Genomic DNA, 27,599 nt, shown 5'->3' on the forward strand with positions numbered 1-27,599 from the left:
TCTCTGGGCCTTTCTATTTTCCAGAGTGAGAGGATGCCACTTCGGAGAGGGAATTTTTCCTGTCTGGCTCTGCTGTGTGTGAACAGCTATTTCCAAGACCTCTTTCCTTGATCTAAACCTTGCACTAGGCTGGTTATACATGGTCGTTAAACTGGGAATTAAATCACATAGGAATGTTGCTTGCTTGATGTCTTCTCCATTACAGAGCTATGCTTAGAAGTTGAGGCTTTTAAAGTGATTGTGTGGGCTTTAGCTAAGCTGTGAAAAAAAAATATTGTAAACAATAAGCCTTTGTGATTAAGGCAGAGTAAGTGTAATTATCACCTGTCCTATTAAAAATCTTTTCATTTGTGGACATAACCAAACTGATCAGACAGTGTTGTGCTTTTCCAGATAAATAGGGGCATCTTTAGGAGCGGCTCTGCAAAGCAAACACAAAATGAGCAACAGAGGACAGCACAGAAGATGCAGAGGGCTCTTGGGCTGAGCCACGAGGATTTGAAGATGTCTGCGTGCAGTGACTTTGTGGAACACATTTGGAAGCCCGGCTCCTGCAAAAACTGCTTCAACCCAAAGAGTTCCCATCAGCTGCAAACACCCCCGGACGTGAGAGCTTGTGGCGTGCTCCCGAATGGCTTTAGGACCAAGCCTGAGAGCTCTGCATTGGAAGACGAAGGTGTAAATACCTCCCCCTTCTCAAAGCCAACAATTGCTGTGAAGCCAACTATGATAAACTCAGATGTTTCTGACACGTGGGCGGATGTGAATATGAATGCAGATCTGTCACAGGTAATGATTAATCCAGTCAAAGCATGACTTCCCGTTACTTACCTCTCCTCTGGAGTGCTAGGAATATCTGTTAAAATGGTTTCCTTCCCTTTGTTTTTCCTTCTGGTCTTGACTCAGGTTTTCAAGCCATATATTGGCTTCTCAAAGTATCTTTGGCTGAAGCTGAATGAGCACTTGCTCACGAGCCATGCACAAAGGAGCTTAAAAATACGTTGTTTGTTTAGGAACTTCTGGACTTTCAATGGGTATGCAGGTTAAATTTTTTTTCCTGGGAAGATACATCAGAAAGACTGTCTGGTTGCAGGCATTGCTAACTGGTTCTATGGTCTTCATAGGTGAGGACGAAAGTGCTCTACCTTCCTAGCCAAGCTCTGTTGGCCCCCAGGCTTTGCCAGAGCAGTAGTGCCCTCTGGGTGTAGCACTGTTGTCTGCCTAGCAACTGGCAAGCCCCAGTGGCATGAATTCCAGTAGAGATGGGTGATTCACTCCTGTCCCTGTCACGTTGATATTGGCACTACCCCAGCGATGCCAGCTGAAGCCTGGCCTGCTGTCACCCTGCCCATGGTGTAGGTGTGCTCATATCTCTCACCCTTGCCCCAGGGAACAGTCAGAGCTCCCTGTCTCTCCCCTTAGCCTCCCACTGCTCTCCTTTGCTGGGGATAAAGGGCACAGGAGTGCAGGCTGCTGTCACCAGTGGGGTTTGATTTGTGTGAGCAGATTTGGCCCCAGGCTGAGTTTTGCACTGTGGGAGCAGGTTCTGCCACCCTGGGATGGGGGTTGCCTCACAGGCACGTGTTACCCTCCTGCCTGTCCTGCTCATCCTCTCCCTCGGCAAGCAGGATAGATATCCCTTGGATGAAGGGTTTGGATACATTTCCCTGCCTGCTCCCCAGTCCTTACTGCTGAGCATAACCAAGCTGTTATCCCAGGATAACCTGTGGTAATCTGTCTGTGAAATGAAATGATAGTTAGCAGTGTGAAATGAAATGAAATTAAAATAAGCAGAGGGAGGTGCAACTCTTCCTTCCCTCTCTGAATTGTTAATTGCACGGTGATTTGCAGGCAGGATGACAGGTTGGACACGTTTCTGGCAGCAAACACACAGAAAGAGAAAGGAGAATGCCTTATTTCTGTGCATTGCTATTGTTGGTAGTGCAAGGATTGCAAATGATCCAGGAAATAGCATAATTGTAATTTAAGTGGAAAAGGTTTGCAGTAGTTATTGGAGAGATGAGCAGAGGGCAAAATAGGCTGTGAAAGCCGGAGGACTCTTCTGTAGAGCTGGTTTTTTGCTTTTTTTTTTTTCTACTTTTTTTTTTTTCAATATATTTCTCTTTCATTTTGCATACACACACCCTGACAAGTGCACTTGTCTCTTTGGCCTGTGCAGGTCAACTGGGGCATGGTTTCTGGCAAACACCTCCTTCTGAAATCAGGAGATGCGCAGCGAATCTGCCTCGACAATTTTGGCAACGGTGGTGTGAGAAAGCCCTTCCTTCATAACCCGCCGAGTGACTGCTTGTCTTGCTGTCCTCCTAGCTACTCCATGGTGGGTCTGCGCAGCCTGGAGAGTCGAGTGGAGAGAAACGTCTCCATCCACAGCCTGGTGCTTGTGGGTGAGGTGGGCAAGCAGCAGGACAGACCCAGAGACAAGTTTGCCCAGCCGCATCCTGCCGCCTGCCCTAATCTGCCCACCCTGGGGGACAGAAGGTCGGCAAACTCCAGCAGAAACCCTTCTTCCCAAGCCAGAGAAGGAGCAGCACTCCCCTTGGAGGGTAACTGCAGTCACCTCTCTTCTGGCTTCGAGAGTGAAGGGGGTGAGTACTGTTCCATCACTGACTGCTGCAGAGAGCGCCCCATCCTGCGGGAGCCGTGCTGTGCGGAGGGCAAGAGTGTGAGGGGTGAGAAGGAGAGCCCTGCTCCCTGCAGATGGAGGCAGCAGGATGCTCCAGAGATTCCCAGGCCAAGTGGCAGGGCCGTCAAGTTCAGTGAAGATGACCGCAGAGCTGTGAACGTGGCCTTCTGCATCACGAAAGACCAAGGTGATCCCCTCCCCTATGCCCTGTGTGCAGAGAGGAAAAAGCCCCCCGAGCCTGCTGCTCTCCTTGAGAGCACGGGGAGCAGCAAAGTGGCTGCCTTTGCTTTATCCCGGGAGGATGAGGACTCGCCTCTCCCTGGAGAGTCCTCTGGCACCCGAGGCCCCCAGCCTGAGGGTTCCAGCACTCCCCAGCAGGCTCTGGTGGAACCACAGCCCCCTCACCTCACCGAGCCAGCCCGTGGTGATCCCATCTATGCCGAGAGCACCAAGAGGAAGAAGGTGCAGCTGAAGGCTGTTGGTGGACAGGCAAAAGTGGAGAAGCTGGCCCGTGGGACTGGCAAGGAGCAAGCTGATGGGATGTGGAGGGATGGCAGCTGGGCTTTGGGTGGTGAGAAAGAATACCAGGACTCCACTGGCCAGGTGGCAGCAAAGATAACTATAATGACAGCACACACTGAGGATGATCACAAGACAATATTCCTCAGCAGCCCTGACTCAGCAGTGGGAGTTCAGTGGCCATGCATCAGCCCCACTTCTCACCCTGATTTTGGGACTTCACCATCTGCCATTGAGTCTGGAGAGATTTTGCAAGCATCTGGAAGTGAAAACAACCCGAGATTTCATCTGGCAGCTCCTGCCAAGACTTCAGTTACTGAGAGTCCAGCCATTCCCCCAAAGTTGTCCAAAAACAGCCAGCTGGGCAGCGAGGGAAACCATGTGCCCCTGGTGAGCTCCCATGGGGCAAGGCTTGGGGATGACAGTAGCCACGATGGAGCTGGCATTCAGCTGCTGCCACGGAACTGTACAGATTCAGGTGCTTGTGGAGTGTCCCCTTCTCCATGTACTCACGTCAACGGGGTCTCTGCAGAGGAGTCCAGCAGAGCCCTGGCTGGCTTGTCCTATGACAGGAGACAGAAATACTACACCCCAACATGGACCAAACAGTGCCGGATAGAGGAGGAGGAGGAGGAGCAGGAGGAGGAAGAGCAGCAGCAGCTCTTAACACACCCATGGGCAGCGAGAGCTGAGAATCAAAGAACTGGTGCTGACCTCGTGGATGATGGCCCAGTGCTGGAGAGCCAGACTAGGATCAGCAAATCATCATCTTTCTCCTTTGATTTCCCTAAAGACAAGAGCCATGGCATGGAGTTTGCACCACCACCGCCACCACCTCCAAAAAAGCAGTCCAGGTACAGCCCTCTGAGTGTGTGGGTGTGGGCCTGTTAACCATTTGCAATTGGGATGTTTGCTGCAGTGACTGATTGACTAAGAGGTGCTTCCTGTTCTTTTTTTTAAATTCCTTTTTCTGGTAAAAGATGGGCTTTCAGGAGCATGGGTGGAAAACTACTTCTTTTTTAACTTTGTAAAGCTGTTGGCTCTTTGCAAATCCCAGTTCAAATGCTGTGTTTAGGTACTTGCAAAAGTCCTTCAGGGCTGCAAGGTATAGCCTTAGGCCCCTATATTCAAGTGGACAAAGACCATGATTGGGGCAGCTGGTGTTTCCCTGGTCACCTTTATGCTGTCTTGTGTGTTGTCGTTGAATAGGATACAAAATCTGGGATTGCATTTTCCTCTTGTAGCTGGAACTGAACAACTTCTCTTGTTGTTTAATAGCAAGGGCCTCTGAAATCCTCATTTTCAGCTTGGTTCTGAGGTCTTTTTGCTTTCGAAGTTGAATCTTGTAGCTGTAATTTCACAGGGAGGACTCATTGCCTGAAAGCAGGTAACTGGAGCTTGCCTAACCTGTGCTGATGTCTGGGAGCCACCTGGCTTCCCCTTGCTGCTCTCCTGATAGTGAGGTTTGTAAGGAGAGTGACAGCAGACCCTACAAAACAAATGTGAATGAGGGAGAGCTGTCCCATCTGGGAAGGAAGTACCTCTGCTAAGCAATTAAAAGAAAGCAGGCTTCCGATACTTTGTGTGCATTTAGTATCTGCAGCTGTGTGTATATTAAAAAAAAAAAAAAAAAAAAAGGGGGGGGGGGGGAAGGAGGGGGAGAGACACTTTTTCACATTCTGCGAGTGTCCTGTATTTGCTTTAGTAAGTGTGTCAGTTTTGTTACCTGGAACTACATGTTGCACAACATTTACCTCCTGCTCCTTCGTTTAAAAGTTGAGAGATAAGTATTTGGAGGAGAACTTGCTCTTGGGTCCATAGTCAAGCTTGGGGTGCATAGGCATCAATGACCTCCAGGTTGAGACTGTGGCTGAATCAGCCCATCCCCTGTTTTGTTCTCACACTGAATTTTCAGTGTTTTTAGGGTAGGCTAGCCCAGGGAACTAGCATTTTAAATTGAACAAGAGGTGAACAAATTAGGTTTCTCAAGGAAAGGGGAAAGGATGAACAAGATGCTTTAGTTCTTCTTAATGCTGGGCTTCCTGCTGTGATGCTGCATGCCGGCTGGAGTTGGAGAACAGGCCCACAAGTGAGCACACAGAGGAGTTTTATTGCCTTTAAAATCAAAGAAGACACTAAGATGTGCTTTGGCTTTCATCCTGTGAAGTTTTTTTCATGGCTGCTGCCACTCGGTGTCTCCTGTTAGTCTGTGGTTTGGGGTTGTATTTGCCATGTGAGGGTGTTGTTGAGGCCCAGCAGAGCTGATATGCTGTCGAACAGTGATCATTTAGGAAATGCCAAGTTGTCTGTTGAAAGTCCTCTAGGACCTGATTCCTCCCCCTGTGGAGAAAAGGACACTGGGCAGGTCAGAGGGGTGGTGGCACTCAGCAGCATCTTCCACTTGCAGTGGTAGGAGCCTATTCCTGCTCATGAGAGAGCAGCCATGTGGAGGTCGTTGTCCATACTGGGGCAAGGATGCTTCTCTGACAGTGGTTGGAGTCTCCTTTCTGCCTTCATGAGGGCTGGGAGCAGAGACAGGGGGCTCTCTGATATGTCAGGGTGTCTCCTTGGCTGGGTGACTTGGACCAGTTGTGCTCCAAGCCAGGAGCAAGAAGTGGAGCTGTTGGCCTCCATGTGCAGTTACGATCCATCCTGAGGGGTCTGGAGCAGTTTGGTTTTTTTTTTTCGTTCCCTGGAGGGGCTGCTTCATGCTGCTGGTGTGACTGGCCTGTGCCTACTGTACCAGTTGCTTCTGAGTCATCCTGAAAGCATTTCTGTGCTAGAAAGCCTGTGTGGAAGTGTAAGGAAACTGAGGTCAGGGAACACGTGGCATCCATGACCAGGATCTCTGGCAGTGCCGTAAATCCTGCCAGTGGCTGAGGTGGGTGCTAGCTCTGCTCTTACCTGCTGTAGGCCATGGGTTTTGGTACTTGTATTTGTCTCCTAAATGCCTTGAGGCCAGCAGCTGAGCCTTGGGATGCCTTTTTAAAGAGCACAGTCCTCTCTCTGGCTTCCAAACCCCCCCCCCCCCCCCCCCCCCCCCCCCGCGCAGCCGCAGCCTGGGGAGCAATTTGCTCAGAGGGCAGGTTTCGCAAGCCCTGCAAACCCAGCTGGGTGCTTTGTTTGTTTGCTTTGAGGGTGCTCTCATTTTTGTCTAAAATCGTGGCTTCTCTGAGCGTGTTGATGCAGGAGCCAGGCTGTTGTTACCTGCGTGTGATGGTGGGAGGGATGGCTACGTGCACAAGTGGTTAAAGTCACCACAGTGGGATTGTATTAACCTGGGCAGCCTCCCTTGCAGCTTTGAGTGATGACATGGCTCTGACCCAGTGCTGAAGGAACGTCTGCTCTGCTCCTCCTGTGCTGCAGAAAAATGCCTGAAGAAAGGAAGAGGTCTTGCACACTGGGTGCAAGAGTCAAAAATGACTCTGAGACACATCCATACTATCCTAGGTCCTGGAAATCTGTGAGCAGGTGTTGGTCTGTCATGGAAGGACCACCTGTACTTCTGGTATGCTTATGTAGTCCCTTGCAAAGACAGAGCACCTCAGCACAGGATCTTCTCTGCAAAAGCACCTTGGTTGGTTGGATGGATGGATGGAGATGAAGCCAGTGTAGACCTGGTTGTGGCACAGGCTTGGGCCTAAGCAAATCAGGGTTTATTTCAGCTGCAGGAATGGTGTGTAACTCCTTCTGGATCACAAGCTGCAGCAAGGTATTTGCTCTCCTTCTGGAGAATGAAGCCTGCCTGTTTGACTTTATTAATGAAATGTAATAGATTATTTTAAAGAAAACTTGCTTGTGTGTTCAAACTCGTTTCGAAGCAGAGAAAGAAAAAGTGAGGATTTTGTTTTTTTCGTTTTGGCTCTAACAAGTAAAAGAGAAAAAAGTTTTCTGGAGGGTAAATTCCTGCCAGGCGCTGAGGAAACTTCTGCAGTAAGCTGTCACTTAGGATGCTGGAAGGAGTGATTTTAGGGAGCTTTAAAAGTTGGTGCAAAAAAGTAAAATAGTGAATTTGTGCCTATTTTGTCCCATATAAAGCTACTTTGGATCTCCTGTGACTGTTGCTTCAGACAATCCTTTTTCCTTACTTGTTTGGAAGGTTATAGATATTTAAGGTTTCAATGGTCTGAAACAGAATGGAAAATGAGTTTAATTACAAGAGGAGAGGTTGGAAAGGGAAGATGGTGGCTGGTCTTCTTCCAAAAACTGGGAAGTTAGTTGGCTCAGGAAGGGGCTCACCAAGGGCACTCGGATCCCCAGGACTTCTATGTACAATGGCAATTTAAAGGTTCTTTGGTGTGAAATGCTGTAGCGTGACCTTCAAGTTCTTGGCACAAGGAATGAATCTTTGCTGAAATTTATGTTACTCTTATGCAAAGGGTCAGGTTAAATGATCCTCACAGTTCCTTCTAGCATGCAAAACCCTGACAGTTAATTTATTTCATGTGCCTCTTAAAGAAAGGAAGCTGATGCTGTTTTGCATCTTGAGCTGTTGGCTCTTGAGCTGTTTTCATCATAATTAATGGCACTTTCAAAAGGCAGTGCAATAGACAGCTTCTGAAATTTGCTAAATGCACTTGCTTGGGGTAACAAAGCTGTGTAACATGGCACACCCCAACACTCACCATTGCTGGAAACAGCCAGGACAAATGAGCTTGAGGTGTGCCAAGACTGCAAGCTATGGTGCTGCTGCTGCTGCTGCTTGTTGCCAGAGGGAACAGAAAAGAAGAGTGTAACAGAAAAAAAAAAAAAAAAAAAAAAAAAAAAGATGAAGTTGGCAACTGGATCACGAGGAAAAGAGCCAGGATTGTTCCTTGCTGGGGAGGTGGTGCTGGCTGGGGGGACTGTGCTGTGTGTTTCTTGCCAGGAATCAGTCTGTGATGAAGCAGTGCTGCACCTGAGACAGCGTGTTCCCCTTTTCTTACCATTCCCAAGGCACCCATTTCTCTTTGGAGCTGTTTTGTCACTGGTGACAAAAGCAGACTGGATATATGGATAAAAAAGAAAAAAAAAGCAGATGGATATATGTAATTGCAGCTGCTGCTGCAATTACAAATTCAAGTAGAAATCACACAAGTCCCAAATTTTGACCCTCTAATCCATGACTGTGGATAACAGCAGAGACTTGCTCTTTGGTCTAGGAGAAGCCAGATTTATTGTTATTAGAATAATAAATAAATAACAAACTCTGTATGGAGTCTATTTAAATAATTAATAATTAAATAAGTAAATAAAGCAAAGAAAGGAGGGTATGGCTCAAGCAGCAAAGCAATATCACACTGCAGTACAGGGAGGGAATGTACCATTTGGATTCCCCCTCTGGTTTTTGTCTGAAACTAATTGGGAATTTCTCATGCTGCTTCTGCCAGTGGATCATTTTTAAAGGGTTGTGATTTATCAACCAATCTTTTAAGGGATATTGTTTATTTTGTAATACAATTCTTTGGCTTCTCTGTGTGTTTCATATTTTGCCACTTAAAGAAAGCACAGAGTTAGAAATTGAAATTAAATTCTTTGTCCTCTTCATCACACCACAGAGTGATTTAATTTTTGACCCATCTACCATCTTAATTATGCACCCTCTCTGAATTTTCCTTTGTATCTCCAGACTCCAGACCCTTTAGCCTGTGCTAGATAAAACCTTTTTGGTACAGGGACGAGTGTTGTAGTCCTCTGGACAGAGTTAGGAGTGTTTTCTCTCAGCTTGATTTTGGTTTCCCCATGTTTGCCAGCTGTTAGCAGAAAGATAAGTACAAATCCAAGCCTCAAACGTTGTATGCTTCTGTATGCTGCCTTATACCTGCCCTCTGCATCCAGCAGAAAGAAGTGGAAGAAGGAGGAAGTTAGAACTATTCACATTTCATGATAGACGAGCATATGGTACAATGGTGCTTCCTCTTGCAATAATTTTGCCCAACCATGTGTTGTGTTTGATGCTGTAAGGCAGTCTGGCTTTTCTCTCTGCCTTGCACCAGTGCCAGCATTTCATTTTGGGAAGTGGGTGTCCTGTTGACATAACCACCAGCCTTCTCCTGGAGAGTGGTTTGGTTTGTGTGTGTGTCTGTGTTCTCTGGTCCTCTCTGCTTCCTTCCCCTATTGCACGATTGATAAAGTTCAGCATTCGTGTTCCCTGCTCAAGTCCCAGTGTCTGTGCTGAGGAGCAACCACCTCCTGCTGGCACAGCAAGGCTGAAAAAGACCCTGAGATGGGGCTGCAGAGCAAACACACATCATGAGTGGGTCTCTGCACAGGGGAGAGAATCCTTGCAGCTTCCTCCACCACTGCCAGCAGCCTGCATGTGTGCTGCCTGCTGGAGAGGAGCACGAGGGAGCCTTCCAGCTCTTGTGTCTGAGTGGTCTTTTCCTCCTCTCCAAACCTCCTTGCCCTTTGCACTTTTGGAAGGTAACCAGATCTGCACATCAAATCTTTGGTTCAAGCCAAAGGAATGCCTGGAGTCTGTCTGAGGGATCCCTGGGGTGGTATCTGGAAGCTGTGTTAGGGGGGCCATGCTTTGGTGCCCATCTCCACTTTTCTCTCCAAGAAGTGCAAGGCACACAGTGGACAATGCTCAAGTCCTACAGCAGCATCACGTGGGCCTGATTTTGTTAAGAAATGTGAAATTAAATACGTGGCTATTGCTGAAATACGAAACATGGGAGAGACAAAGCATGCATTGGTCAGAGATGCAATGTGGGATGTGGCAAATGATCCTGGTCCCTTTGCAATGTTATAGAATGCCAAACTATTTTGTTGGGGTTTTTGTGTGGGGTTTTTTTAGTGTGTGTAGGGGGGTTTTGTTTGGTTGGTTTTGTTTTTTGTTGGGCTGGGGGTTTTGTTGGTTGTTTTTTTTTCCACAGACCACTGTTTTCAACCTTGACTTGTTTCAGGCAGGACTGAGAGAACTGTATGGAAAGCCAGATGGATGAAATTGTTTAGGGTGAGGGAACTGGGAAATAGTGAATGAGAAGGCTTGCCTGAATATGACAGCACGTTGCATGGAGGATATTGAGAAATTGAAGTGTGTTTAAAGCCACCAGAATAATTTGCAGAGCTGGAAATCCTGTCTTTTTAGGTTATTAGATCGAGAGAATCTGTTGTGACCTGTTCTTTATGTACTGGCACATGGAGGCAGCTCTGGTGCTACTCTTGAAGTTGCCCAATACACTTAAGGTGCTGAGCATGGATTTTTGAAACGGAGGCAAATTAACCACTGTTACATCTTTCTGAAGGGAAGCAGAGCCCACAGCTGTTAGCAAGCCAGTAACAGCAGCACTTTTTCAGGTTTAAGATGGGTTGGTGCTCTGTATTTCCACTATCCTTTGGTGAAAAGGGTGAGATGGAGAATAGCCACCTGTGCCTTTCAAGTCATGCGTGGTGGAAGGAACACTAGCAAAGAAGGGGAAGTTGGGATTAGCTGTAAATGAGGATTCCACAGGCTATCACAGCAATGAGCTGTTCAGCTCATGGGTGGAATTTTACTGAGCTGGGAGCGTTTGACCCTAGAAAGTGTTTTCAGTAGTTCTTGGGTATAGGGGGTGGTATCGTGTCCTGTGCAGGCTGCAGCCTGGGCTTCAGGCAGCTCATAGGAGGAGAAGGGAGATGTGAAGCAGAGAGGGAGATGTGAAGCAGAGAGGGAGATGTGAAGCAGAGAGGGAGATGTGAAGCAGAGAGGGAGATGTGAAGCGGATGTATTTCCAGGCAGTATTAGCTGGCCCAGCCGTAACATCTGAAACAAGAGCAGGATGTCGTTTAAGCAGCAAACAATGTCTATTTCAGTGTGCCTGTTCAGGAACTGCATTTTTACATAAGTCACAGTGGTGTGGAGAGGAAACGGGGCTCTCTCTACATCTGACTTCACCACCACGCTGAGCTGGGCAAAGGCAGGAGCCAGCAGGGTTGCTTGGAGGCATAGGTGTGGCTGCATGCCTTGGACCTTGGACCCCACCGAGCAAAGTCCCATCCCTCTCTGAGTGCGGGAATGGTAAGGCAGCTCTGTGGATTTGTGTTTGAGTGATGGGAAGGAGACAGAAATGCACCAACTTGACTTGGGAGGGTTGGGGGGGAGGGGAGGGATGTGTTAGAAAACCTCTCGTCTGTGCAGATTGAGGCTGGCTGTCTTGCAAAAGATTATTCTTTTCTTAAGGATTCAAACGTTTCCTCGATTCTTGCCGGGTCAGAGAGTCCACCCGTATGGGTGTGCAGCCCATGTGGGGTTTTCCCGCCCCCAAATTACTAAAAGTTAAGTGTCTGAGAAAGTTGTAGGATAAAGATCTAGCTTTCTAATTAAAAATAAATAAATAAATAAATTTAAGACCAGTTGGTTGCTTTCAACAGTATGAATTGCAACAGAGTTGAAAACCTCAATCTCTGTCTCACCCTCTCTCTCTCTTTTTGTTTTCTAACTGTGACTTGTGTGGCGTATTGCAAAGTTTTGTAAATCATCCCCAAGAGGCTTGCCATGGCAAATTCATCACTTGTGGAAGACCAGTGTCTCTGCTCAATTACATCTGAGGTGGTTTTTAGAGCCTTATTTTCATCAGCCCCTGAGTATTTTTAGACTGAGGCTGTTCAGGCAAACGAGGAAGTCTGGCAGAAGTTTCTTCCGGGCTTCTCATACATTCTGCTCTCCATGTGGTGGTGTGGACATGAGAGTAAGTGCTTTGTCTGGATGGGGAACGAAACATTTCTCAGTCTTCAAATAAAAGTCGCTCGTGGCATCTGCTGTGCTCGGGGGTTTTGGAAGAGGAGGGATTCTGTGTGGGTGAACAGCGTGCCACGAGAAAACAGCCGTGCAGGTCTTTTGTTTGTCTTTCTCAGCAGCCATTCAGCCCTCTGATTAGGAAACGCCGGATACCTTCCAGCAAGATAGCTGGTGGAAGTCCTTTTTCTTTTACACAAGTCTGCCACTAACCTTTTTATATTCTTATTCAACAATGTTTTGAATTTTATCAGCAGGTTGGCAGTTTTGCTTAAAAAATGTGGACCGATAACCTTCATTTTCTGTCTAATAGAGTCTGAACTTTAAGCGAGGAGTGTCAGTGCTCTGGAGTGCTGCCTGATTCTTCCAAGGAAGAAAAAAATGAAGAAAATGCAGGGGAAATTCTTTATCATAGCGAAAAGTCCTGTTTGCCTGCAACTGATCACTTATACTGTGACCTGGCAGGTTATAAGCCCAATTCATGGTTTTCTTCTTGGATTTTTTTTTATGTGTGTGTTTTTTGGTTGGTTTTTGGTTTTGTTTTTGGTTTTGTTGTTGTTTTATTTGGTTTTTTTAGATGGAAGCTTCATGGAAATCTCTAGGTCTTACATTAAAAGCATCATGATAGATCCTGAGTTTGGCAGACACTTGGCAGACAGTTTTCTGCAAAGGTGCTTCTTCTTTTGGAAGGTGTCAGTTGTGACTCTGATGCACTGAAGAGACAACAGCTACTAGGGAGGGGCTATTTTTTCCATCTCTGCCTCCACCATGAAGGAATTGTGTTCTGACACCCAGCCTCAACCTGCCCTTCTGTAAAATGGGAGGAGTGATGCCACTCCCTTCCCTTAAGGACTTTACTGAAGGCAAGCACTGCTAGGTACCCATTTCCCAGTGGTGGTGGCCAAGATGACATGTGGTCCAGGACATGTGCTAGACAAAGGAGATGCATACTGGGGCCAGATGCTGTTGGCTCAGTGGTTCTCTCTCAGCTCAAGCACAGTTGGTTTGGCACAGGGGGTCTGTATGGGGGCTGCAAGCCTATAACCTGCTCTGTGTCTGTGCTCAGTGGGATGCAATCACCAGGTGCTGGAAAAAGAAGAAAAGTGCACAGGAATGAGGTTCTGTCTTGTGGTAAAAGGGCTGCACAGTGCAGGGACCAAGCTAAGGCTGCTCTTGGCTTGAGTGTCCATGCACAAGTGCATGCAGACCATCTATCTGCTGACTCTTCTCTTTCTCTCTCTCTCTAGGCATGCTCTGAAAATGAACCCAAATAACACTGACTTGGAGAGGGTCAGCAACAGCTCTGCTGAGAGTCTCAGCCCACCTTTCAGGAGTGTCCATGTCACCTTCACAGCTGGCTCCACTGACAGCCTCGAGTCGGACACCCAGACTGGCAGTGATGGCAGTAAGTGACCACTGGGTGTGGGAGAGGTACCATTGGACATGAGGAGGGAGTCACCTCCATCCTGAGGGCCACTGCTGGGGCAGCATCTTCAGAGCAGCCATCATGAGGGTCTGATCACCTAGTGTCCCCAGCAACCCTTTATATTGCCATTTTTCCTACCCTTCTGCCTCTCGATGCACTTAAGACGAATATGGCTGTCAGGCCACCATCATGGCTTTTTCCTCTTTTTCCTCTTTCATTTAGCAAGTGCCAAAATCAGTCATCTGGTAGCTCTCTTCTTGTCTGGATAAAAGCTCTGTCTGACAGCAATTGTCCTTGTCCTGCTTGTGCTTCCTATGTTACGTGAGGTCACAAGTAGCCCTGCCATTGAAAGTTCTCCATAGATTTGAAGAATACCAGAGGGAGTTTTGTGCTAGATGTGATCTGTCCTTCTCATTGTGTTTCCAGTTTTTTCTTGAAGGGGGAAAAAAAATCTGCCTGCACTCATTTAACTGAGATTAAAAAATACTTACTATGAAGTCACTTTTTTCATCAGTGCGTAACTTAGACATGCACTAACGTGTTCAGCATCCCAGAAAGTATTTCCTTTGCAAAAGCAACCTTCAGGTAGTGGAAGTTCTGTCTTTCCAAGAGCAACAATGTGAAGAAATAAAATTCAGAGCCAGAGCTCTGGAAATTCCGTTTTTCCACTGCTAACTTGGAGTCAGAGAGTGAGACCATGCCAGAAAATGGTACAGGGAGAACTCATACCTTGGATCTTTGCTTGCTGGGCACAGAAGCAATCTGCTGTCAAATATGATACGGGACAAGAGGATTTCTATGCCTCTGTTAACAGAAGCAACTGTTTCAACTCATCTCAGGAAAGCTGAGTTGTTAAATGAGTAACTCCAGTGCAATTTTTCTTGCTGATACAAGCAAGAAGCTATGCAGTTAATCACTGAGTGAGGTGAGCTCAAATTAATTCGCTGTGCTGTCAGATGTTAAAATATGAAGGGGGGGGGGAGTGCTTTTAAGCCTTTGACATGCACAAGGTTTCTATGCTGAAGGTGCAGAGCACTGTTAGGAAAGTTGTGAAAAAGTTTCACTTGTTACCTTGTTGTTGGGGCAGAGCCCAGCAGATTGTAAAATAAAGGTAAGAGCAGTTTGGCATTTGTGGGCTAAGCATGTAGGGCAGCTGCCAAAGCTTCCAGTGCTGACGTTCTTTCTCTAAGACTGTCAAGTAAATCTTGCCTCTTGAAACAGGGATTCAGCTGCGTGTCCTGGCAGACGCCTCTATAAAGTTGCTCTTGGGCTGCATGCTAAAGAATGTCTCTTGGCTGTATCCTCTGACAAAGGCGTTTGGACTGGAAGTGGCAAGAGATGTCTGTAGCTTTGGACAGGGTTTTAACAGAGGGGATCTTTCCTGTGGGCTTGCCAGGGTGTGATGAAGATGTCTGGGTTTTCATGAAAGCTTGGGGCACGCATCTCTGTCGAGCAACAGGCTCTGTAGTTAACTCTGCAGCTGCAGACTGGCTGAAACTGGAGAGCAGTCAATTGCTCGGTGACCGGGTGTGTAATGCCCGCAGACACCTGAGGCGGAGCCCAAGCGGGAGTCGGGTAGCTCAACCCCCAGGAATTGAGGCAAGAGAGACATAAGCTGATTCCCAGCATTTCCTTCAGAGCCACTTCTGAGCATGTTGTCAGAAAGGAGATGCTGGTACTGCCTTGCACGGTAAGCCCATCTTCTGCAGAGGGTGAGATCAGTGCTGCTCATTCCTGGGGATGGGGTGTATTGCAGCAGGAGCAGACAGGCAGCCTTGGCAGTGGAGGGAACAAATAAAAATTGGTGTCATGCTACCAAACTCTACTGAGGAGGGACAGGATCATGTCCCTCTCATGAGGGATCTCCACAGGATCATCCACTCTGGTAGCTGAGGACCAGGGGATCTGTCCTCCCCTCATGCAGCCTCAGGTGGTGAGCAGCTAACAGGTATTGCTGTTCTGGCACAGCTGGTATGGCCTTGAGCCTGCATGTGACACACTGGGACAGGCTGGGACCTCGGGAATCCAAGCTCCTATACTCAGAGGTTACTAGTGAGAGCTGGTGAGTCAGGAGGGTTGTGACAGAGACAAGAGCCTGCTTCGGGCTGACTTGAAACTGCCCCGGGGTGTTCCTGTGGAGCAAGGAGAAAGTCAGCTTGAGGAAGTGCTTGCTAGCAGCTGAACACTTGCAGGCAGTCTTTTGAGGAGAAAGGATGGCTTTCTACCACTCTGCAGCTTTGGAAGCTAGTTTCAAAGAAAGTAACAGATCCCACTATCTGCTGAGCTTGCTTGGAGCAAAACCCACCATGCACCTTTCAAGGTCTACACTTGCATGCAAGTTTAGCAAGAGTGCTGCTGGTAATTCAAGTGGTGTAGAAAATCCTCTAAAATAATTATGTCTCCATTTTCCCTGCAGACCCCTCCACTCTTCATTCATTTGTTCTTTCTCTGTGACCTGAAACTATTGCTCCTTATTTCAGTGTCAAATAATATATTTTTTTCTTTTTTTTTCCCCCCCTCCTTCTTTCCTGACATGCCACAGTATTATCTTTCTCCAGCCTGGCCAGGGTAGGAAAAAAGCTGCTACAGCTGCCTGAAATGAGGCAGCCATCCCAACCCAACCCATGTGCAGATGGCAACTGGAGTTGCTTAGGGTTTAGTGGTATGTAGTGGGCGAGGCTGCCCTCTGAGCAAGAGGTCTGGCAATAAGCTGGGGGGGACAGGTGGTGGTAGGGAGGCCATATTTTTTCAGAATGGAAATTGCCAAAATCCAAGGCCTTGCCCAGTGACCCTTAGCCAGTGTGAGGCAGAGAGACAGGTTCAGTGTACTTCTTGGGCTGCTCTGGTACAGCAGGAGAGCTGGAGCTGTGTCACTGAGTCACTGTCTCCTTATCATGCTGTACTGCTGAAGCACTGGGTGGCAGCTCCCAGGTTGTCCTCGTATCCTGAGTGCTTCATTCTTCCTGCCCTGTGGATGAGATCACAGATTAAATATTTACCCTCTACTAGTTTTTTACTACTGTGTATGCAGTTCATAGGGGAGTGGTGGTGGGCAGGGGGAGGGTTGTGGGGTGGCATTTCTCTAGATGCCTGGTTGCAGCCTGCTTTGCAAACCTTTTAATGCAGCAGCTTTGCAAACCTTTTAATGCAGCAGCTTTGCATGCTGCTGTATTAAACTGGATTGAATCCCTAACCCTTTTGGTGAAGCTTTGCAGTCGTGAATAGATGAGGACTGCATGCTGGGTTCAGAGGTAACCTGGCTTGCTGCTTTATTCCCAGCAGGTAGCCTGTGAGTGTGGCAGGGACATGGAGAGGGGCCTGTGCTGCCAGCCACTCATGCCATCTTCCTGTGCGTTGCTGTCTCCTAGGGCGTTCCTCTGAGCCGAACCACTCGCCCCCTCCTGCTGAGAGCCACGTGTTTCCCCCTGTCCCTTCCAGCCCTGCCTCCGGTGAGGATGGTCCCTCCTCTGCCCCCAGCTGCCCACCCCCTCTGCCCCTGAAGAAGACAGTGAGCAGGACAGTGTCCTCCCCAGATGGCTTTTTTGGGGGACAGGCATCTTCAGGCAGAGCAGCGGGTGCTGCCAGCCCCAGGCTGAATGTCAGCCACTCCGAGAGCAATGTCTGCCTTCGAGAGGAGTCTCCTTTCGTCCACCCGGCCAGCATGGGGGGACGCCCAGGTGCCTTCTCCTCCTCCGAGTCCCTGGAGAAAGGCTCCAAAGGAAATGGCTACTGGGGCTCAGCCACCGCTAAGAACACAGGGGCTTGCATGCCCAGTAGAAACTTCCAGTCCTCCTCCCAGCTAAGTGTGTCCAGCCAGGTATCTTCAGGCTCCAGCCTCCAGCTCCACAACCTCCTGAGCAACATCGACAGCAAGGAGGGGGTGTACGCCAAGCTGGGGGCTCTCTACGCAGAGTCCTTGCGCCGCCTGGTTGCCAAATGTGAGGACTGCTTCATGAGGGAGCAGAAGAACGAGCTGCACTTCAGTGAGAACAACTGGTCACTCTTCAAGCTGGCCTGCAACAAGCCCTGCTGTGACTCGGGGGATGCGATATATTACTGTGCCACCTGCTCCAAGGACCCTTCGACCACCTATGCCGTGAAGGTAAGCCCACAGCCAGGAGGTATCCAGGCTTACATCCATCTTCCAGATGAGAGGATGAGGCAAAGAGTTGCAAGGTCCAAGGCTGCATGGGGGTGTGTAGCTGAGCTGGGAGCTCAGCCTTCCAGTTTCCTTTTCCTCCTTTCTGGTTTTGAATGAAAGTCGGGAAGCAGGGTTAGTGGGACAGCAGTGAGAAGCAGCATCAGCACACAATAGCCTCTTTTCTCTGCTTGGCTTTTTATCAGACAGTGAAGTTTGGCAAGCAAAACCCCTTCTAAAATTGTCATTTTCCCCGCACCGCTTGCAAAGGTTAATTTGGTATTTGTCACAATGAAAACTACTCCAGTCAGATGTTTATTGCTGCAGACTTGTAGGGCCTGAAACCCAACCACTTTCTCTCTGAAAATCTTTGTGCAAATACTATGCTATAAACTCAGAAGTTTTCACCTCTGATGAGACAAACTGATGAAAAGCTGATCAAAAGACAGGTTTTTTTTTTGCCTCTGCCTGCCTTTTAAGTGGAAGGTCTGACCCAGAAACCAAGTGAATGCTTATAGGATCTTGATACTACAGGCATTAAGATGTTTCAGATCCTAAACAGTGCAAGGCTGACCCAGACATGCTGTGTAAGTTCAGGTCTAGAATATTTTTTGGTAACTCTACAGAATGCATGTTTGAAATGGAAAATTGAAGTGCAATAGTTCAGCTCTTTGAAATCTGGATAAGAAAGATTATCCATTCCATTCCATGGACATCCTATGGATTATGGGTTCTTGACCCATGTTACTACTTGAATACAGAGCCTTTAATTTCTACTCTGACTTAACCCTAAGGGCATCTCATTGCCACTTATTCAGATTGTTTTCAAAACCTAAAGTAATTCCCAAAAAAGCACTGTCAGAGATGCATTAAGCAAGAGAAGAATTTTAAAAATCTCTGCTGAATCTTTTCCACTGTTATAAACCCCAAGGGGATGTCTTAGAACTAAGTGAAAGCTTTAAAGCCAGTTAAAGCCAGTTTAAAGCCAAATTCTAAAGGAACTACAATCAGCTCAGGAGGGAAGCTGTAAATAACTGGGATGGAGTTAGAGGAGATCTTGCACTCAGAGCTGCAGCTTCTCTTGTGTGTTTCAATGAAATCCATTGCAACTTTCCTCCTGAAACCTGAGATCTGAGTGATGAACTGAAGTGCTCCTTTTCAATCTGCGGTTCCCTGTGGCACGCACACACCTTGGCTCTTGCCTGCTGCTTTAGGGTGGGGTTCAGAGGCTCAGCTCTATGGCTGTAGTGCACAAATTCTTGCCAAGGCAGAACCAGCACATTACAGTGTCTTAACGGGACTGCACTTGTGTCCCTGCATGTGATGTGGGCTTGCTCTGTGCCACTGGTATGCTGCAGAGTGCTGTAAAAAAGCCAAAACCAGTCCAGCAGGGCTGAGCTCTGTGCAGGAGTGAAGCTGTGTATGTGTTTACACGTGTGCACGCATACACCTCCTGCAATGGTCCTCTGAGCCACCTTCCTTTGGTAGCTGAGGCAGAGAGAGTACTGGTGAGGCTTTGCAGCTGGCTGATTCCTAGCTGCCCCCTCCTGGCTTCTGCTGCAGATTTTCTGACATGAAAGAGATCACAGATGTGTAGTTAAATTAGACTTGGAGAGCTCAAAATGGGCAGAGGATCTGACTTGAGCGAAGCAGCCTCCTGAGGAACAGGAGCCAGAGTTTGGTCTGGGCACAGGCAGACACAGCTACATATGAAACAGAAGGAGCCAGGGTTACATGAAAAGACTTCAGAGGAATTAAGCCAAGATATGCTCCATGCCTTGGCTCCTTTCTCCTCTTAAAGATGCATGACTAAACCAGGCCCAGGCTCCTACTTGGAGCTTGTTGCGTGGAGGCTGCCTCTGGTGCAGCCAAAGTCACAAAGAATGGCTGGCCAGTGAAAACTTCCCTGTCTTTGTTTGGTTGCAGTTATTCCAGAGACTGCTCTCTCCCAGGAGTTCCTCCCCTTTTCCTGAATCTTGGAGAGGAACAAGCAGGCTTGTTCAGCAGAGGGCTGGAATGCCTCCTCCACCTATGGGGACCTTCTGTGTCTTCCTGTGTCCTGCTCCATTAATCTGCAGTCTGCCTAACTCTCCAAAGCTTCTCTTTCCACAAAATAAGCATGCAGCCATGGCAGGGTATTTTTGTTTAGAAAAGAGAGGACGAGAGTGATTGTAAATGCCCTATCTCCACAGTATTGTCTCATGTGAGCAAATTACCTGCAAATGCCTAGATTCAAACCATTGCTGGAGGAATACAAAAGCAGCCTATTTCTCCAGCTCCTCTCTATTCTTGCGTTTATTTTAACTCGGAGGCAAAATTGATTTCTTGTCCGATTCTGCACGCATGCTGTGACTGGCAGTGGCATGCTCCAGGGTTTGAAACCTTTTATGCTGAGTTTCAGCCTGTTGCTGATTCCTGTGGGTAAGTTGTAAGTACATCACTAAATAAAAGAAAAAAAAAAAAAAAAAAAAAAAAAAAAAAAAAAAAAAAAAAAGAAAATGAAGTGTATAATAGAAATGCCAGAAGGCCCCATAAGCTAATGGATACTCCTATATTAAACCTGGGTTTGAGTTTATTTAGTCCTTAATGCAGTCATAAAGCTAAAATACGGAATAAAATGAAGATAGAAGTCATGTGGGTTTAAGAGAATCCAGATTCTAAAATGGTCTTTTTCCCTCAAGTTTGCTGCGGTCTCACTTATTTCTAAGTCTGTTGTTCACTCTCTCTTTCTCTCTGGTGTATTTTCCCTGTGCAATGAGTACAGCTTGCTGCTGGTTTCCCTTAGCCACTGCTCAGGGGGTTGAGAGTAGTCACTAACACAAGGAAACAGAGCAGCTGAGGAGGATGTGAATGTGGCTCCAGGACTTAAAACCAGGGAAGGGTTGAGGCAAGGAGGGGAGGCAGAAAGTGCAGGAGGTCTCTGTCCACCATGCACCCCAAACAGGGCCACCCTTGCAACATGTCATGTCATGTGAGGCCTCGTCCTGTTAACCATCTCCAGAGATGTGGTGGCACGTCTTCTGCCACAGGCTTTGCTTTTCTCTCTGCAGAATGTCTCCTGACTTGCAGAGGAGAATCTGTAACATCAGTGATGTAAAAGCCATGTTTCTTCTGTCGGCAATGAAACAACATCTCCAGAAGTTACTAGTGGGAAGACTACCTTCCTAACTTTCATCCTCCTGGGCACTGCCTGGCAAAGGAAGCATTGCCAGAAATGTGACCTAGACCATCTAGTAGGGTTGGGGTATGTTTGTTTTAGGGCCAGAGATATCCTCAAGCCAGGAGATAAAGTACTAAAGGGACCAGTGCATGTCCTACACCTTCTGATGTCTTTCTTGGTATTTGCAAGTCTCAGTTTAGGAACCCACCTGTGAACTTCTGGCCTCTACCCTATCTCTGCCGCTGACTGATGAGACTTTTCTTTTGGTCTCTCCTCACAGATTTGTAAAGCCCAGGAGTCCAAGGTGGCTGCTTCCTATTGCAGCCCTGCCGTGCCAGTCCACTTCAACATCCAGCAGGACTGTGGGCATTTTGTGGCCTCCGTCCCCTCCAGCATGCTGCTGGCCTCAGATGTGGGGAAAAGCATGCGTGGGGATGGTCTCCACCCTCCCCGCACTGCCAGTGAGCACGACTGTGTGGTGGTCATTACCCGGGAGGTGCCGAGCCAGACCACTGCTGACTTTGTGAGGGACTCGGTGATGCTGCACCAAGCCAAGCCCGAGCTGTACGAACGCCGCGTTTGTTTCTTGCTCCTCCAGCTCTGCAATGGCCTGGAGCATCTCAAAGAGCACGGCATCATCCACCGTGACCTGTGCCTGGAGAATCTCCTGCTTGTCCCCTGCAAGCCCCCCATGAGCTGCGTTAAAGCCAAAGATGACAAACACTTGCCCCGCCTCATCATAAGCAATTTTTTGAAAGCCAAACAGAAACCAGGAACCGAAGACTCCAAACTGAAGAAGAGTCAGGCCCGGCTGGCCCCAGAGATTGTGTCAGCTTCTCAGTACAAGAAGTTTGATGAGTTTCAGACTGGCATTCTCATCTACGAGCTGCTGCACCAGCCCAACCCCTTCGAGGAGAAGGTGCACCTCAGGGAGCAGGAGTATAGCCCTGAGGATCTTCCTGCTCTGCCCAGCCTGTCCATCTATTCCCGGGGGCTCCAGCAGTTGGCCCACCTGCTATTGGAAGCGGATCCCATCAAGCGTGTGCGGATCACTGAGGCCAAGTGGATGCTGCAGTGTTTGCTTTGGGGGCCCCGGAAAGACCTCATGGAGCAGCCCCTCAGCCACGAGGAAGCTCTCCGCAGGGTGCTTCAGAACTGGGTGGACATGAAGCGTGCCCTGCTCATGATGAAGTTTGCAGAGAGGGCTGTGGACATCGAGAGGAGCATTGAACTGGAGGACTGGCTGTGCTGCCAGTACTTAGCATCTGCTGAGCCGGCCTCCCTCTCACACACATTAAAACTGCTGCAGCTGCTCTGACCTTGGAGGTGTCTCGGAGGCAGCTGAGGGCTCCCAGAGGCCTCGTGGCTAAAGGTACACAGCCCCTTTATGTGCAAGGGGCTTGAATCTCAGCTGCAAATGTACGTTTGGCTCCTGCCCCGCACTCCGATCAGAGCGCGCGAGACGCGTTTAGTACCCTCAGCACTGTTGGTGTGCAAGCAGGAAAAGATGGGAACCCTCCCCTGTTTGGGGGGATTTTTAAAAAAATCTGTAGGCTAATAAACTCCTGCCTGTGCGTGTGCATGTTTCTAATGAACTCAACGTACTTGACTTGATTTCTGTGCCTGTGGGATGATCCATTGATCCCCATCATCCCCTGAAGCATCAGGGGTTTGTTGCCTGGGTACACCACCAGCGTGGGCAGCAGGGGTGAGTGGTGGGATGTTTCCCCTGGGGAGCAAAAGCAATTCACATAATGCTCTTTTGCCAGGGAGAACCAGGAGGGCTTTCAAATTCACATCTTTCATGGGTTTTGGTGTCGATTTTGTTTCTCACTATAAAAAAACCAAAAAAATTTGGCTTGTTTGTGTGTATCAGCTGTATTATCTACTGTGGGGAATTCAGTATCAGCTCTTACCTTTGTTAGATACTAATACATGATTTTCCTGTCTAGTGGTGCAGCCGTGTGAAAGGGTGAGAGCCTGGGATGGGTCTGTTCATGAGGATGATGCTGCGTGCTGGGAATTACCCCTTGTAAAGTTAATGAAATGGAAAATCCCCAATTTACCTCCAAGGCCTTGCGGGGGAAGCCAGGGCCAGGTTGCACTGCTTTGCTTTCCCTATCCCTCCGGCTGCCTCCCTTTACCTGGTAATTCACCTGTCCCTTCTGACTAGCATTTATTTAACCCCTTTATCAAGAGATGGACTGGCATCCGACAGGCCAGGGCTGCTGCCCTGTGATCTGGAAAGGTCTTATTGCTGCTGGTGTTTGAATCACAAATACATAGGGCTAAGTGCACTGTGAACATGCCCTGCCAACAGATATGATGCAAGAGCAGCATGAAGGAAGAGGGAGAAGCTGACCTCCCTCCAGCCTCTTTTCCTCCCTCCAGACATACAGTAGCCAACTCAGCTTGGACAGAAGGAAAGAAGCTGTGCTGCTGCTCAGAAAAGGTGATTTTGTAAAAGGCTGTGTGTTGCTTTTACTCTTCCACCCCAATGGGAGGCAGAGATGAGCTGCCCTCTTGCTGGCACCAGTTTTGCAGCCCTTGGAGAAGGAGTAGGTTTGGAACACATGGAGTGAGTCTAGCATCAGCTTGGCTGAGATAAGATGTCACTAGCTGAGCTACTCACCTTCTGGCTCAAAACAGGGAGAAATTAATGAGTGCTTTCTTCCAGCCTTGATTCACTTCCAGACCCAGCCTACTTTCATGGGGGAATTTTAATTTCCCAATTTTTTTTGACACTTCATACACTTTCTGTGAATCTTTTCCAGGCTCCTCACCTGGATTTATATTTTTATCTGTTTGACGATGGTTGCTGCTGATGGGAGGGGATGGTTCCTTGGCTGGGCACCCATTTGCAATGAATTTCCCCTTATCCCCTTAGGGAGGAGGCCATGCACGCCTCTGCCTGCTCAAAGTATGTGGGATGGCTCCAACTGCAGCCACCAGGGATTTTTTTGTACACTGCCTTTCTTGCATCTGGTTCTTGGGTCCACTTCCCTGCAGCAGAGGTGGCAGGAGCGTTCTGGCTTGGGAACCACTGTCCTCTGGACTGTCCTGCAAAGTTTGGCCCTGGCTTGCTGCATTTGGTCTCATGTGGGGCCAGCAAAGTGATGAAACAGGTGGAGAACCTCCCTGAAGGAGCCCAGAAGTTTTTCAGAGATAAGATTAAGAGATTACTCAGTTTCTAAGAACAGATATAGGGAATAAATTGGAGGCAGTTCTGCAGTTCTCTGAAAGAGACAGGGCCTGACCATGGCAAATCCAAGCTGTGCTGGCAAGGGGGAGATTATATGTGGGATAAATGGCTTGCAAGGCTTGGGTTGGGTACTTAGTGGGTTACAAAAAGTAGAAAAACATTCAGCCAACCCACATAAACCAAAGCTGGATCCATTCTGCATGCAGAGTTTCAGTTTAGTGTCAAACACTGATACAGGTCTTGGCAAAGGGCCTGCAGGGGCCGGAGTGCCCTCTCTGCCCCAGAAAGGCCCCAGATGGGGTCAGAGGCACTTGGGAGAGGGAATGTGGGGCACATAAAGGTTCACGGGGCAGGCTTGGGGAAAGTTAAGGCTACCGAGGGGGTTGTGAGGCACGTGGGAGGTAAGGAGACCCCAAGTATCTTGGAAAACAATGTGACACCCAAAGAGTCACGATATCAGAGGGAGAGAGTCGGATGCACATCCAGGGGCACAGAGGGACCCTTAGGGGGCTATAGGGCACCCAAGGCAGTTGTGCAGCATCTGGAAAGAAGAGGGGTCAAAGGACAAGGGGGGAGCCATGGGGGACAAAGGAGAGGTCAGAGGTGCCATGAGAGCCTATGGGACACCCAGCAGGTTGGGCAAACCCAGGGTTTGATGAAGTATATGAGGGGGGTCCATCTTGGACTGGACTGGGGGCACCCAAGGGAGTTCAGGTAAGGAGATCCCAAGTATCTTGGAAAGCAATGTGACACCCAAAGAGTCAGGATATCAGAGGGAGAGAGTTGGATGTACATCCAGGGGCACAGAGGGACCCTTAGGGGGCTAGGGGGCACCCAAGGCAGTTGTGCAGCATCTGGAAAGAAGAGGGGTCAAAGGACATGGGGGACATAGGAGAGGTCAGAGGTGCCATGAGAGCCTATGGGACACCCAGCAGGTTGGGCAAACCCAGGGTTTGATGAAGTATATGAGGGGACCGGTCCATCTTGGACTGGACTGGGGAGTTCAGAGGCCCCCCCAGAGAAGGGCAAGATCGCAAGTCCCCCCCAGAAGCCGATGCTGCTGCCCAGGCCTGTGCCACTTCCTTTATTGCAGGCCCTAACTGAGCCCCCCAACCCAGGCAGGGGGAGGGATAATCCATACCCGGGTCCATCCTCACTGTGGGGGTGCATAGGTGCCAGCGAGGTGCACGGGCAGCCCATTAAGGCAGGAGACACGAACGTGGTGCTGGACCTGCCGGGCCCGGTAGGCACAAGGGGGGCGGGTGCTGCCCCCCCGTGCGCGGCAGGCGGTGAGGCTCACGGCTGTCGGGGTGCTCTGGAACCCCATCGCGTCAGGCGTCTGGGTGCAGGCAGCCGTCAGCTCCTCGGGGGGTGCGTGCACAAAGGTGTTGGAGGGCTTGCAGGGCCTCCCCGGGGCTGTCACCTGCCGGCGTGCAAGCATGGTCTCGCAGTAGCGGTGGGCAGAGAGCGTGGACGTCCGGGGGTTGTCCACGTGCTGCCGCAGGAATTTTTCATAGCGGGTCTCAGCCACCGCCCCCGGCAGTGCTGCCAGCACCAGGACCACGCACAGGGTCCAGCCTGCCATGGTCACCTGTGGGAAGCAACGTCAAGGCCGTCTGGACTTCTAGGTCCCCAGTTGGAAACCCTACCCTGAACACTCGATTGTCTAAAATCCTATTCCTTGATTCTTCGATTCCTAGTCCAAGACAACCCAGGTCACTTTGAAATGCCCTCTAAATATACAGGGACACACACGCCCCCCATACCCTGAACACATGGGCCATCTGTGGATACCACCTGGATGCCTGGGTCTCCTACAGAACACCCGACGGACACCTGGGTCTCCTATAGTTCTGAGCCCCTCAAAAGTCTGAGTCCCCTGTGGAACAACCCCCCCACATCCCACTCACCCCCAGGTCCCTGAGTCCCCTACAGATGCACCACCTGTCCCAACACCTGGATTCCCTGCATATCCTCCCTACCCCACTGCATGCTTGAGTACTCACAAGTCCCCTCCCACAGACACCCCTACACATCCCTCACCTGCACCTGCATGTGTGCCTCAGTTTCCTTTATGGCCTCCGGGTTTCCAGGATCCCTCTCTCTCCTCTGTGCCTCTTTTATACTGTCCCCAGCTGGGCCAAATGGGCAAGGATCCAGGAGGAGGAGCAGGGCAAAAAGCAAGGTCCAGGAGGCCCTTGTGGCCTCCTCAAGGTCATTAGGTAGTCATTAACAAACCACGTGTCTGTCTGCGCTCATCCCCTTAGGTGCCCCTGTCCATGTTGCCTTGGACCCATGCATCCTGGCCTGGGCCACTTGTCCTGTGGGGAGCAGGACAAGCAGGTGGCAGGGCAAGACACCTCGTTCCCTGGGGGACAGACAGGATGTCCACATCACCTCTGCAGCACCTGACAAACCCTCCTGCTCCTCTTGGCTGATCTTGTGTGTCCATGGCTGCCCTGCATTTCCTCAGGAGCTGTGTGATCCCTCCCCCTGTGTCCTCCTGCAGGCAAATCCACACCCCTGGGAAGTGCCAGGATGTGTTTTGCCCCACCACTACCTCACATGCTCCCAGCTGCCCTGCTGAGGCACAGACAAGCAAAGAGCCAGAAGCCAGCCTGAGACCTCCAAAAACCCACCCCTTTCTCTCATCAGAGAGGACCTGCTGGAGCCTGAGAAGAACTTGTCTCCTCCAGAAGAAGAGGCACTCAGTGCCCAGCAGAGGCTGTCACCACTGGCTGCTCTTCAAAAGCATCATAGAGGCTGATGAGAAGTGGCAAATGAAGAGGAAGAAAGTGGAGAGAAGCCCTCAGTTGCCCTTATTCTGCAACCAAGCAACCAAGTTTGATCCCACCAGTGATTCAAGGATGAGAATGACACCAGAGGCTGACACTCCACAAATGAGACTTAACACTGGAACCATGGGCTGAGAGATGCACCCTTTGAGTGTGTAACCATCAGATCCAATCTGCTTGTCCCCAAGGACATCAAAGAGATGTCCCCTGTCTGTCCCAGGACCACCATGTTCTTCAGCCTGGAGTAGGCTTGGTCCTTTCCCAAAAGAGCTGGAGTTCCATCTGGAATCCTGGAGTCAGCAGGAATGTGTCCAGGTGGGATTTGAATGTTTCCAGAGAAGAAGACTTCACACCCCACTGGGCAGCCTGTGCCAGTGCTCTGACACCCTCACAGTGAAGACTTTTTTATATGGAACCTCCTGTGCTCATTGGTCAGAAGTGAGAAGAGCCTGGCACCACCCTCCTGGCTCTCTCCCTTTACATATTTATAAACATTAATGAGCTCACCCCTCATTCTCCTCCTCTCCAAGCTGCAGAGCCCCAGCTCCCTCAGCCTTTCCTCATGAGGGAGATGTTCCACTCCCTTCATCATCTTGGAGGCTCTGCACTGGACTCTCTCAAGCAGTTCCCTGTCCTTCTGGAACTGAGGGGCCCAGAACTGGACACAATATTCCAGATGTGGCCTCACCAGGGCAGAGCAGAGGGGAAGGAGAACCTCTCTCGAGCTACCAACCACCCCCTTCTAATGCACCCCAGGTGCCATTGGCCTTCTTGGCCACAAGGACACATTGCTGGCTCATGGGCATCCTCCCATCCACCAGCACCCCACGTCCCTTTCCCCTTCCCTGCTCTCCAAGTACTCAGTCCCCAACCTCTATCAGTGGCTGGTGCTGCGTGACGGAAACACATGGCGCTGATTTTTAATGTGCTTTTATTCATTTATTTATTGGTATTTATTATTTATTATTTATTTATTTATTTATTTAGCAGACGCGGCCCCGTTCTCGCGAGAGCGCT

The 27,599-nt window shown here is 49.2% G+C and overlaps 2 protein-coding genes and 1 long non-coding RNA gene across 9 annotated transcripts; 2 read left to right on the plus strand and 1 right to left on the minus strand.

Annotated features, from left to right (window-relative positions):
* The first annotated feature begins 391 nt into the window (after positions 1-391).
* PRAG1 (PEAK1 related, kinase-activating pseudokinase 1) lies at positions 392-22,180 on the plus strand. Of its 2 annotated transcripts, none has more exons than XM_071742910.1 (5): positions 392-789; positions 2,180-4,017; positions 13,109-13,266; positions 16,656-17,389; positions 20,866-22,180. In XM_071742910.1, the coding sequence occupies exons 1-5, from the start codon at positions 466-468 to the stop codon at positions 21,901-21,903; spliced, it is 4,092 nt and encodes a 1,363-aa protein (XP_071599011.1). In that variant the 5' UTR covers positions 392-465; the 3' UTR covers positions 21,904-22,180. The 2 variants fall into 2 exon arrangements, with proteins under 2 accessions (XP_071599011.1, XP_071599012.1); XM_071742911.1 differs by having other exon boundaries at positions 654-789; positions 2,329-4,017.
* Positions 22,181-23,287: 1,107 nt separating this feature from the next.
* LOC139795815 (ribonuclease CL2-like) lies at positions 23,288-25,969 on the minus strand. 6 transcript variants are annotated; one of them, XM_071742915.1, is made up of 3 exons: positions 25,831-25,949; positions 24,929-25,378; positions 23,288-23,723 (listed from the first exon to the last, which is right to left on the minus strand). In XM_071742915.1, the coding sequence occupies exons 1-2, from the start codon at positions 25,840-25,842 to the stop codon at positions 24,941-24,943; spliced, it is 450 nt and encodes a 149-aa protein (XP_071599016.1). In that variant the 5' UTR covers positions 25,843-25,949; the 3' UTR covers positions 23,288-23,723; positions 24,929-24,940. The 6 variants fall into 6 exon arrangements, with proteins under 6 accessions (XP_071599016.1, XP_071599019.1, XP_071599015.1 ...); XM_071742918.1 differs by lacking the exon at positions 23,288-23,723 and adding an exon at positions 23,982-24,328 and having other exon boundaries at positions 25,837-25,969; XM_071742914.1 differs by lacking the exon at positions 23,288-23,723 and adding an exon at positions 23,982-24,328.
* LOC139795817 (uncharacterized) lies at positions 24,063-25,309 on the plus strand. The gene is made up of 2 exons (XR_011725708.1): positions 24,063-24,188; positions 24,507-25,309. It is a non-coding gene; the product is annotated as an uncharacterized lncRNA (long non-coding RNA).
* Positions 25,970-27,599: the final 1,630 nt, after the last annotated feature.

This window comes from Heliangelus exortis, chromosome 4 (assembly GCF_036169615.1).
Source record: "Heliangelus exortis chromosome 4, bHelExo1.hap1, whole genome shotgun sequence".
Classification (NCBI taxonomy): domain Eukaryota; kingdom Metazoa; phylum Chordata; class Aves; order Apodiformes; family Trochilidae; genus Heliangelus; species Heliangelus exortis.